The 12,785-nt window shown below is 50.8% G+C and overlaps 1 protein-coding gene across 2 annotated transcripts in view; it reads right to left on the minus strand.

Moving 5' to 3' along the window:
• Nucleotides 1-3,750: 3,750 nt before the first annotated feature.
• Nucleotides 3,751-12,785, minus strand: part of LOC148645764 (plakophilin-3-like) — a 37,512-nt gene continuing 28,477 nt past the window's right edge. For both annotated transcript variants that reach the window (XM_088611532.1, XM_088611531.1), the window contains 6 exons: nt 12,084-12,251; nt 10,672-10,854; nt 10,376-10,529; nt 9,701-9,896; nt 9,112-9,199; nt 3,751-6,231 (listed from right to left, as the gene is read on the minus strand). In XM_088611532.1, the coding sequence (XP_088467658.1) occupies nt 6,193-6,231; nt 9,112-9,199; nt 9,701-9,896; nt 10,376-10,529; nt 10,672-10,854; nt 12,084-12,251 (828 nt within the window). In that variant the 3' untranslated portion in view covers nt 3,751-6,192. The remainder of the gene's footprint in view (nt 6,232-9,111; nt 9,200-9,700; nt 9,897-10,375; nt 10,530-10,671; nt 10,855-12,083; nt 12,252-12,785) is intronic.

The following is a 12,785-nucleotide window of genomic DNA, read 5'->3' on the forward strand; positions in this document are numbered from 1 at the left end:
AGACCTGCTGGTGTTGAACTCCACTGCTGCAGTACCTGCTGCTCGTCAGCAGGTGGCACTGCTGCAGTGGGGTGGGATCCCTAAGAAATTCTGTTGGCTGGTGCAGTTTGTGCTGTGACTGTCCTGGCTGTGGCCCAGACAATCCACTTAGCTGATTTTATTTTCTGGGGGGGGCAGCGTGTCCCCGAGGCACTCCTAGAGCCCTTCCAAGTGCATCGTCCTAATTGAGATATTAAATCAGAAGATGGCTTAAGATCTGAGTACACAGTTTCTGCCAGCATCCAGCCTTAAAAACGTGTGATGATGATCTGCCGGGGGGGAAAAAAAATTAAGACTGGCTCAAACACCAACCCATCGGCGTGGGGGTGACGTCATTGTTGGCCAATCGCTGCACAGGGCTTGTGCTTGCTGCTGGTGAGGCTGTCACTGGGGAGCTGCTTCTCCCACTGACAAGCCCAGGGTGGGGGGGGTCTCTGGAAAGCCTCGCAGAACAGCCTGAACCCTTTCTTCCCAGCAACACCCAATTTTCCTGTCCAGACCAGGAGCCATTGACAACACAGTCTCTCCAACCGGTTCAGGTCTGAAGGACGGACCGAGAGAAAGATCAGCATTGGCACTAGCTGAAGCAAACTGGAACAGGGTTCCAGTGGTGTTGGTTTGCGCAGCGAGGAGCGATATGTACAGGTCCGTACAGGCCGGCGTTCTCTGCCAACAGGATGGGTGGGGCTGCGAACTCTTTGTTCCTTCACACCACAGTGGGGAAAAATATGTAAGCAGAGAAGAAGGGGGCGGAGTTACTGTGCAAATACCTTCAGAGGCCTTTGCCAACTGCCTTCATCAGCACTATACTGGGCGCAGGCTCACAGCCAGCAGAGATCCCAGTACTGGGTACCCCAGTTTAGAACTTCCTGAACCTGTGCTTACAGGCCGTGCTCCACACGCGTGCTCGCCGTCCTTTGATGCAAGAGTCCATCTTATTGCCGATGCGAACTTAAAGTGGGGCTTGTTTTTTATGAAGAATACTCCAGTTGAGCCGCCTGGTGGCACAGGGGTGAGCGTTGCTGCCTCGCTGGGGCCCTGGGTTCAGTGCCACAGCTGGGGTACAGTCTGTGTGGGGTTTGCATGTTCTCCCCCTCCTGTGGGTGTTCCAGTTTCCTCCCACAGGGACATGCTGGTGGGGTAATGGGCTTCTGGGAAAGCTGACTCTAGGTGGGAGTGTGGTTGTGTCGGTGATGGACTGGCGTCCCGCCCAGAGTGGATCCTGCCTTGTGCCTGTTGCTTGCTGGGATAGACTCCAGCTCTCCTGCAACCCAGAATCGGATGAAACGGATAGAAAATAGCAATCCTGAATTGGAAGAAAAGGGGTTAGGAAATGGACGGAAGGAATATTGCTATTTACCTGGAGTGGGGCGTTTTGCTTGGCTTCTCGGTGTGAAAGAATTAGTTTAAACGGAAATAACCCCCTTGTGGGCCAATCTTAAGAGCTGAGCAAGGATGGGTCAGGTAGGGAGATGAGACCGCTACAGGGGGAAGGGGAGTTAGTCCTGCTGTACAATCTGACCTCCCTGAACTCTCTCCTCAATTCATTCCTGAAGCAATTTCTCACTCCCACGCGCCCAATCTTCTGGGCGGAGGGGCCACTGTGCATCTTCCAGGTGGGGCTGCTGCTGCAGAATGACACTGTGTCTCCCACATGGGGCTGCTGGTGCAGAATGACCCCCTGTGGGTCTCCCAGGTACAGCTGCTGGTGCAGAATGACCCCTCTGTGTCTCCCAGGTTGGGCTGCTGATGCAGAATGACACTGTGTCCCCCACGTGGGGCTGCTGGTGCAGATTGACCCCTGTACGTCTTCCATTTACAGCTGCTGGTGCAGAATGACCCCTGTATGTCTCCCAGGTACAGCTGCTAGTGCAGTTATAAAGGACTTTTTATGAGCTCAGTGTCAAAAGCAGATGGTCCTCTCTTCTTAACTCTTTAAAGAGAAGGGCTGGGAAGAGTTCATTAGTTGTCAGAAGAGATTTAAAAAAAAAATTCTCGCAGACTGGGGGCCGTCTTCTGTTTCGTTTCTCAGCGCTTGGGAGCGAGTGCTGAGCTGGAGGAGTTCAGGGAACAGAGGAAGAGACAGCTTTGCTCCGATTACAGTCACTCTCCCACCCTCAGCACAGCCCTTATCTGCTCTCTCCCCCAGATGAGCTAATGCGCGCTGTCAGAATGAGAGATTGCAAGTGCAGCAAAGACAAAAACCTAAGGAATGAAAGATAGCGCCTTTCCTGTGGGCGATTAGAGATTAAACGTTTGCACACGGGAGCTAACGGGGCCTTGAAAGAAGACGGGAAAACAAGCAGGTCTTCATTTTTCTGATGAATCCTGTCAGTCCCTCTGCAGGCCAAACCTGATTTGAGCGTGAATCCATACGCTAGTGGTGGTAAAGGGATTCCAGCACTACCTGGACTTTGCTCTCTCGACTGAAGTGTCTCAGACATTTGCTAACATTTCCATTTTATTCAAATCCATGGCCTGCGCTCAAGGTCAGCTGCCCTGGGAGGGGAGGAGCAGTGTGTGCTGCAGCATGCATGCGAGTCCTTTCCAAGCCCAGGAGTGACTCACCCAGTACCACCACTTCTCCAACTCCCTCTCCTCCCACGGGAGACGGAAAACAGCACAGGGGCACCGCTCTCCCGGGCTGAGTCAGACGTCCGAGACGGGGCCCGACCCAGGGAGATGATGAGAGAGACCGAACATTGGCGCCCGAGCCAGGCAGGCCAGGAGTAAGTCACCCAGGATTCCTGCCCCCATCAGCTCTCCTCTCTCTTGAGTTAGGTCCAGTCACCCTTGTTCTTGGGTTCGTCACAGCTCACGAGACTGAGCTCCGATGACAAACACCGAGATGGGTTACGAATGCATTGGAGAGAGAGCACCTGTTTTTGTGTGCCTCCCTGTGCCCACTGCACCCCCAGGGCAGGGTCTGCCCACTACAGTTCCTCGTCTAGGCAAACACTTGAGTTATTGTTCTGCTAAGCAAGTAATCATTAATCTGACAGAACCCTGGCCCTCAAGGACTGAAGGGTAGGTTGATTTTTTGGTCCCAGAAGTGGATTCATTGAACATCACCTGCTCAGCTGATCACAATCGGTCCTGGTCTTCATCAATCACTCACTCCAGGGTGACCTGTAAACCGCGAGATTCTGCCACCCAGGGTCATATTTGAGCTCAGGTGCAAGAAACTACAAAAGATCACCGTTTTGTTTTAAAACACGCCGGACTAATCTTGCTATTGGATAATACACCGGGTTTCGCACCCCTGACGTACGAACTCCCATTCGTTTATTTTATGGATGGTCTTTTCTTAAAAAAAAGTTGTCATTTTAATGACATTGGCAATGGGACCCCCTTAGCTCTGGGGTCGGGTGCAGTTGCACCCCCCCACCCCCATAACACCAGCTCTGCTGGAACCCCGTGACACCAGCTGACCAAGTCCAATCCCAGTGAGCACAGACGTGTTCAGGCAAGAGCAATAATAATATTTTATACAGCAAACTGCGCTGTACATTATTTCAAGGTACAGTGTGTATTTCTGTGCTTGGCGCAAGGAAGGCATTCCTTTAGTTCAGAATGTTTAAAATCAGTTCGGAGTCATACCATCTAAATAGTGACTGTATGGAGGGGCAGTTGTAATAAAACATTAAACATTGTTAGTACAACGGTACTTTGAAACTTAATTAAAAACGCTGACAAATCAAGAAAAGGCTATTTTCCAATTCCAGACAAACTTTAATACATTTGGTATTTGTACAGACGTGCGTTTTTCAGTAGGCTACGACACAACAGGTAGCCAATGCTGTGCTTAAAACCTAGAACGACATTATTCGGTTACAAAGGCAAGCAGACCGAAATCTTGGGTGCAATCGCAGCTGAAGGACACACAGCAGTGGCCTGAGCTGCCTGGGTTCCTGTGTTGTGTGTCCGGCTGTATCTCGCGTACCTTTGTTGTGCGATTCTTGAGGTGAATGACTATTATCGCATTTGAAATATGCACTTCTGTTTGCTCACGTGTGCACAAACAAGAGCACGTTCTCTCCCCCCCACAACAGCATGAACCCCATTGCACCAGAGCAAGATTTCATTGTGTTAATTCAAATGTTACTAGACAAGAAGAGACGAGATCCACTCAGCAGGAATCTGAGCACTTAATTAACTATTGCCCAAATCCCAGATTACTTAATTTCTTTACCTAAAAACAAAAAAAAATTACATCTTAAATCTATACAAAAATAAACACCCATTTGAATAATCTCACCCTTTCTCTGAAACGCATTGCATTGGTGCTTCAACTCTCTGCACAGGACAGACCAGGTGCAGACTGAGCAGAAGCCAGTCCACTCTCTCAGGAGCAACTGCTAAGTCACGAGCAGAGGAAGAGATGTCAGGGGCGCAAGAGGTTATTTTTAAAATGATGTCAGAGATTCAGGCCCAGCCACACTAATTCTAAGGGGCTGAAATAATTCATCCAACAGAAAACAAGAATAACCCTAACTGCAATGACAGTCTCTTGTTTGCAGACAGTAACCAGTAACCCCCAGCCTGGGCTCTACAGCTGTGGAGTGCGTTCCCAGTTCAGCTTTCCAATTACCTTAACGAACCTCATCATTGGATCAAAATTTACATTCCCACCCCCCCCCCTGAAATCGACAGTTAAAAAGAAGCACTGGTTTATCACAAGGTAGATAAAAACAAATCTTTCTTAACCCAGAGGTGTTAATTTTGCAAGCTATTTACATAATTAGACTCATAATTCAACCTCCCCAACGCAGGGCTACAGCCGTCTCCCTCTGGACGAGCTTCACAGAGCAATTCACGCACACACATGCAGCTTTCCTTTAAAAAAATAAATCTAAAAAAATTACATATGTATATATAAAAAGATCACAATCTAACAGTTTGCAGTGTGGCGTAGGCCCATGCCCAGGAGGAACTGTAACCTCAGAGAGCTGATGATTGCATTTATCATGGTTCAGCTTCTCAGAAATGCTGAGAACTGTAAGGCACAACACGCCCGTCTTGACTTTTCCGAGCCAGGCTTTCGCCAATATCAGCTCCCGCCTGCAGCTCGGACCCCATATCGCCTGGTCTTCCCTTTTCTTCTACCTATAAACTGTTCATAGGTAAAAATGTTTTAATTACTATGGTAATTACCATTACCATTGAAAATACTCTCTCATATTACACGCTTAAAATTCAAAACGAGGCAAACTTACATCATGTATCCACCAAGTGGCACTGCAGGCTATGTTACAACAGGCAGAAGTCTTAGAAGTTAGAACTCTTAGTACAGTTATATGAATTTTTAGTCCATTAAATCATATTAATGATGAAAATGTGAGCCATTGAAGGGGTGTTACTGACACAGGCTTCAAAGCCAGGTTGTTTTCATTAGTAATGTAAAGTCGCAGTTCAGAGTTTATATTAATGATGCAGAGTGAGGGTGTGCCAACCCCATCGCTGTTCAGTCTCCTATCTAACAGGAGACTGTGCCATGATCCTTCAATCCCAGTCGAGTCTGGTCTCGGGAACGTCCTGCAACGACACAAGCCCTTCGGCTCAATCCATCTCCAGTTACTGCAGGCAGGAGTGGCCTTGCAGGAGCTCAATCGGAGTGGAGCCACCAGGTCAAAGTCCAGGTCTTATCTTGCTGCAAATAGCGGTTGTCAAAAAACAGGCCAAGGCAGGCAAAGTGCCTGGAGTTCCTCTGCTTCGGGGCTTGCAGCAGAACACACACAGCAGTGTGTTGCAGTAAGGGACCTGTTTTTCAAACTACGAGCCCACGAAGGGCGATCTGCATGCTAACTGACGCCACTGTCGGGCGAGAGCACCATCTGGCTGGTGTTCCTCTGGGCTGCGTCTCATTGCTCTGTACACTTTTACAGAGTTTCAGTTTCTGGAGGGGAAGACACTATACAGCACCGCAGAAGATCCGGTCGTTATCGCCGGGGTTCTCTCTTATAAAGTCAAATCCCAGGAGAGGAGCACAGACGGGGTGTAGGGGCTGGCAGGGTGCTGGGTTCTCTCCCTGATGGGGAGAGACCAGGATCCAGGGCTGTTGTGTCCATCATAGCAGTAGTCGAAGAAAAAAAAAAAGGCAAGAAAAATCCGCGAATACAAAACAAACATCATCATGGCAACAGGAGGCGTGACTCAATATGTATCCAGAAAGTCTTGTTTCGTGAATCCTTTCTGCAAGACAGAAGAGAGACGCACAAGGTATTTAGTCAGTATGGCGTAACAGAGAGAGAGAGAGTCTTTTCCCACGCACCGGAGAGGCAGCATGGAGAGCTACATTCAGCACCTCCCTGCTGCTCTTTCCTTAGCTTCAGGACATAACAGGTGATGGATCTAGGTCCGAACCGAGCCATCTTGTGTTCTGGGGAGACTGGGGAGACGGTCGTCCAGCCCGGAGGACACGCCCTCCACTCGTGGTGAAGAACACCACCAGTACGACAGGAGGTTCCTGTGTGAATTCTGAGCTGCCCCCCCACCTATTGATAAATAGTCTTGCCTTTCTGGACACACAAGTATTTCTAAGAAAAATAATCCATCTACAAACTCCTTGCTCATATGTTTGGGGGGGGGGGGGGGGGCGATTTTATCTAAAGCAGCGCGCAGTGGAAATGGGGAGCAGATTTCCTTCCAGCAGGAAAGTTCATCGGGGTGCACGCAGAGAGGGGGAGGCACAGGGAGTTTCGAACTCGGAGCTACGCTGCAACAAGCCCAGGTTGCAATGAGCTTCAAGGATTTGCTTAAAATTGATTGTTTTGTTTTTTTTAAACACTAAACCCGTTTTCTACAGCAAATCTTAAAACCAGTAAATGAAAAAAATGTAGTGGTGTATAATTTCAACAAAAGTCAAACAGTGTCGTCCCCCTTATGGGGGAAACCATGGCACTGGTTTCTCAGTAGAGCTCGTCTTTTGACGAGGGGGTCTTTTCAGCGCTTCCGAGATGAGGATTTCAGTCTTGTGTTCCGACGTGTAAATGAGCCGGGGCTCTTGCACGAGGGTTGTGCGAAGACAGCTAACCACGAGACACCATTCGCACGGCTTTTGGAGAAACCCCCGAGGACGAGACAGGAGGAGAAGAAACAGGCTGGTTTTCACACGTAAACCCAAGAGAAACGCAACACCGCTTTGCGAGATCTCGTTCAAAGAGAATAAAAGCCGAAAAGAAACCGGAGACGGGTTCTACCGCTGTTCAGACTTGCTCTGCTAATCGTTCGGTAAATCACCCCTTTGCCCCAAGCGAAACTGTTTTCAGGCGCGCAGGAGAGAGAGAGAGGGCGCCACAGAGAGGCAGGAGGGGGAGCTGGGAGGTGCAGCCCTACAGAGAGACAGTGGGCGGCGCCCGGGGGGGGGGTAGGGGGGGATTTAGGGAGAGGCAGGGCGGGCCTGTGCAATGCTCTGCACAGCCTGCACATTCCTGACAGAACCAAGCTGCTCCGGGACAAGGTGGGGCCGGCGCCATGGCAACAGCACACCTCCTTCAAAACAGACGCACAGCGCGGCGCCGCGCCCCAGGGACCTCTGCAAGGCCAAACCGCTCACATGGCACACAGAACCACTTGTAAAAAAAAAAAAAAACACCCCGTCTCTCCTTCTCCCTCTCCCAGTCCGAGCAGGCGCTACGCCTCCTCGCCACCTGTACCCTCCTGCACCCACAAACACGGGCGCTTCTGTCAGATTCTGCTGAACCTCTGGAGGCACGAGAGGCTTTGAAATTCCACCCTGATCCTGCTCAGCCCCGCGGGGCCATTTTGTAGAGCAAGGGAACAAGCGGTGGTTTATTCCCTGCTGGAAAGAGAAGAAAAGGAACGACGTTTCGGCTGTGGAGCCTTCCTCCAGGGCTCCACTGGCTCGAGAGCCAAAACATCGTGACTGTTTTCTTCTCTTCTCGCGGGGAACAGACCTGTACTTGTTCCTTTGCAGCCTGCGCCCCCTGACGCAGCCGCCCACCTGAACCATCTGCACGTTAAGTTGGCTATGGAACCATCAGGGGAACATGGATGGGGACAGGTAAGAATGGAGAACGTGGGGAATAGGGCACAGGAAGGACGGTCTAAGGTTTACGCCAAGTGATTTGGAGAGACTGTGGAGGATGAACTAGGGTTTCGTCAATGGCTGGGACCTTGGTTTGTCAACCTGTCCGAAAGGGAGAACAGTTCTTAACACGTGAAGTTGCACCTCACCCAGTGCCGAATTTCCCAGGGCCTATGAAGGAGGGAAACAGTAGTGACTGATGAAAAACGCGCTGGAACAACATGCTTGCGATCGACTCTCGGTGCTCCAGATCAATAATCCTACGCTATCTAGCGCCTGTTCTAGAAACTCGAAGTGATGATCGCTTGACTCACTCCATCAATCACGGGGTTCAGCATCAGAAGAGTTTAAAGTGCGTCATGTCCATCAACGTCATTCAATGGGCGTTTCCCCCTCTTTCTGCACATTTTGGAGTGAAGGTGCCCAGGGCCTACGAACACCTAAATCCGGCCCTGATCTGACCAGGGGCTTAAGCTTGTCACAAGTTCCCTCTTGAACCCCTGGCCAGCGCATTGGAGGTGTGCGTTTCATAAAAGCAAATAAGCCTGACATTTAATACACCGGTACTCAAGATAAGCTAAAAATTACAGTGCCCGGAGCAATTCTGCAGGGTTTTCTTATGCATCTTAAATCCGCATTAAAGCCCTGAACGAATTGAGTTTAAACAACTGTAAAGTAGATATTTGGAGGTGAAGATGAAGGTGTCATCTGGAACTCTCTTGATCATCCAGCTCTTTCCTAGTTCCATGGAAGTATCTGCCATGACTCCTGAACCCTACCCCACCCCCAACCTATAGACTCCCCACCCCCAATCCTGGCCCAGTTCCAAGCAAAGCTCCTCCTGATTGACCAGCCTCACCCCAGTTCTATGGAAGCCCCACCCCCAGATCAACCAGCCCTGACCCAGGGCCATGAAATTCTCTGCCCCCCCCCCGATTGATGGGCCCTGCCCCCAGGTCAACCAATCCTGGTTCAGTCTCCTCCCCCGCTCGACAAGCCCCGCCCCAATCCCATGGAAGCCTCACCTTCTTGTATTCGCTGTGCAGCTTCTTGTGAAGAAACATGTTGGTGAGCAAGGTGGACGAAGCCTTCGCTGCCTTCACCCTGTCGGGGCTGAGAGAGAGGAGGGGAACAGGGTGTGAGGCAAAATCACGAGGGGTGGCCTGGGCCAGCTGAGTGGTTTAAACACACTTTCCAGCACAGATGACTGCGCTGCACAAGTAGCTCAGCGCATGAGACGATGATGCATTTCCCCTAAAGAAGGAGGTGAGGTGACGAACTCCGTAGGTATGGTACATGCAATCTATTCCCTGCAGACGTTAAACACAGTGGGAGTTCAGCCCTTGTATTCTAATAGGATTATAGAACAAAGGAATTGATCTCAGCCAAAGGAACAAAGACTATGCTTCTAAGATGTAAATATGCAGAAACATGTTTTCAGAACAGACAAGTTCCTTTTCTCTACACCAACCAGCATGTGCCGTTACACCTCAAAATTGCCAAAACAGTCTGTTTGGGGTTTTTTTTTTCATCCTTTCCACATGGAGGCTGGGTTCAGTGAAGAGAGAACAGTGAGTCCAAACAGGAAGGCGAGTGGGCGTCTCTTGAACCCACCTGTTGTCATGAGAGGTCTTGATGGCCACCAGCTTCTGCACCCCGTCGAAGAAGTTGATGTCGCGGGCAGCGAGAGAGCTGCCCATCACCAGGTTGTTAAGGGTGGCTAAGATGTTGATGACCACACCGCTGGACGGCTGCTTCTGGCGGCCGTCACTGGGCAGCTTGGACACCAGAGTGTTCACCACTTTTGTTGCTGAGGAGAAAGAAAGACAATTAAAAAAAAACGGCAATAGACTTTGCTTTGAAAGCAGAGTATCTGTGGTATGCAGGGTACACAATGGGTTTGTTTTCAGGAGATACCGTTGTAGGACAAGTACAGAATGAGAGTACCACATGCAACAATTAATCTGAATAATCAAAACTGAGAAGCACATCCCACTTCTATAAACGTTTTGATAAAGGTTCCTCTCACGTTTCCTAGCCTGTGTCCCGTCAGATCTTGTAACCGAGGGCACTAACTAGTGGTCTGAAGCAGAATGAGGGCTGGGGACCTCAGTAATTTGCTTGGTCAGCACCCACTGAGTGGGGCTTGATGAGGGGGCGGGGCATGGCATGCTCTCCGCTCATGGGGGGGCGGGGCACAGTACTTGGTCTCCGCCCAGGGGGCGGAGCCCGGTGATCTGATGGGTGTCTGCTGCTGACCGATTGGAATGAGGTGCATCAAGGACTTACCCATGTCATCCTTATTCCTCGTATGGAGGGACAGATTCCTCAAGAAGCCCGTGAGAGAGCGCAGCTCTGTGTCGTTGTTGGACCGCAGGTGATCTATAATCACTGGCATCATGCGTTCCTGTTCCAGGGCCACTCTGCTCAGCACGCCTGCCCACTGGGAGAGACACACACAGGCCTGTTAATGGCACGGGTACTGTATTGTGTGAAACTTTAAAAACTGCCGCATCCATTTTCCCCTCTCATTAATGACCCATGGAACCCCTCCAGTACGAATTGGGGGGTCGTCAGTGCCGTACCCTCATTTCTCCAGCGGTGAGGTTCTGCAGAGCCCCAGAAGCTGCCTCACGTGTGGTGGTGTTGATCTCACAGCGCTGCAGCACCTGGTTATACAGCCCGACCACCTGGGGGTGCCACAGCCATTCCTGTCCCTTGGGCTCCTTGGACACCTCTGTGAAGGTGGGGAGGGCCTGGTACTGTCTCTGCAAGGGCCAGGAAGAGAGCACAGGGCAGGTCAGCGTTGCCACTCAACGCTGACATCGCTGCCGATAAACTACAATTCCCACAATCCCCCCCTTCCATACTCATCTTGAGGATGAGAAACATCACGTTTGAGTTATTCCCTGAAATAACAATCCTGTTTATTTCCCTTTCCTCTAGCAGTAGTAATACATTTCACATTCGGAAAAATGTCCTTTTCCTAGCAAAAAAAGCAAAAAAACAACACGGAAAACATCCACCAAATGTCTCCACTGTCTACTTCTTGTGTGCGAGACATGCAGCTGAGGATCAGCATTTCAAGCCATTTCCAGTCAGCTGATGAGGATTACAGACCAAACTTGGGGGGGGGGGGGGGGCAGTTTAGAGGAGCTAGGAAGAAATCACGTGTTCATGGAGGGAACACGCAAACATAACCACCTTTAACAGGCACTTTTCTTTATGAAACAGCACCCTACAATTTATCTAGGCAACGAAGGGTTAACTTCATCTGTCCAAAGTGTTTCATGTTACCCTAGGCTCAGTGCATGTCCTTCCCTGGGTTCCTATTGGCTGGCGCGTGTGTGGAGGAGTGTCAGTTCAATACCATGCATCCTTGAGCTGACCCGGAGGCGACCCAAGATGGCTCCCTCCATGGACGAGCACATGGTAGAATGCGCACCCCCCACCTTCACTGTTTTGCTCCAATAGATCCTGAAATATCCGCATACTGCCAACGCGCATAAGGAGTCTGGGACAACCATCTGGGCCTCTTTATTATGAACACCTGGACTGCTGTATGCCCATCTCAATCCTTTGGATCGAAAGGATAGGTTTTTCTTCATCTGAAAGGTCTATTGTTACTGCCAGTTAGCACAGAGTGAGTTTGAATTTGCTTAATGCAGACCCACGACTGGCTAAGCGTATTGCTAAAGGTGGGTCTATTATTAAACGTTGTGTTCTGCTGAAAAATTGTGATGTGTTAATTGTGGTCACTAATGTGTTCTTACCCTTGTGCATTTCTAACCACTACATAGAAAGATCCACATCCTGGCCAAGTGAAAATGTCCTGAACTCAGTTTACATCGGGATTTGATCTTCGAAATACAGAAGGTACAGGAGTATGGACAGCCGTTACACACAAACACACAAACACACAAACACACAAACACACAAACACACAAACACACAAACACACAAACACACAAACACACACAACTCTCTGACCCCCCACCTCCTTGGCCTTCTTGCCCTGCGGGGTGAAGCAGCCGATGGCGTTGCCCCGGGGGTCCCGTGCCTGGGCGCGGGTCGGCCCCTCCAGTCGCTGCAGGACGGAGGGCGGGATCTCGTTGTACAGCTGGTAGGACAGATTCCTCAGGACGCACACCGCGTTCTCCACCCCCTGGGGGCAGAGACAGGTCGTTAACCAGGGAGCCGGCGCTCTGAGCCACCAGCCAGAGACTGGGACACAGGGAGGGCGGCTGTGCTTATTTCAAGGGCTCAGGAGAGGAGAGCTGGGGAGAAGCTGAGCAGCTCAACATGGCTCTCTTACAGAACCCTGCAGGGGCCACGAGCTACAGGCAGAGATCCCCTGCAGCCGACACCGACTCTGGTCCGTGCCCTGCAGGGAGATGGCGTTGGACGGGGAGCTGGGCGGCAGGGGAGAGGAAACCGCCCGAGTGGGCGTGGCATGGCAGCCGGTGTGGCCGCGGCGCACAGGGCGTCTCCCAGCCTTCCTCGTAGGCGAAGGGCGAGCCGTTCTCAGGCATTCATCACGGAACACCGGGATCTGGGATATGCAACCTCTGCGTTTGCACCGCCTCTTGGGGGAACCCACAAAGCAGACCCGCAGGCTGTGTGAGGTGCTTTGGGTGCCTAGCGGACGCAAGACATTTGGAAAGAGTGTGCAGCAGTGAGAGCAGGGGGCAGAGAGCAG

This window comes from Lepisosteus platostomus, chromosome 18 (assembly GCF_059453375.1).
Source record: "Lepisosteus platostomus isolate fLepPlt1 chromosome 18, fLepPlt1.hap1, whole genome shotgun sequence".
NCBI lineage: Eukaryota > Metazoa > Chordata > Actinopteri > Semionotiformes > Lepisosteidae > Lepisosteus > Lepisosteus platostomus.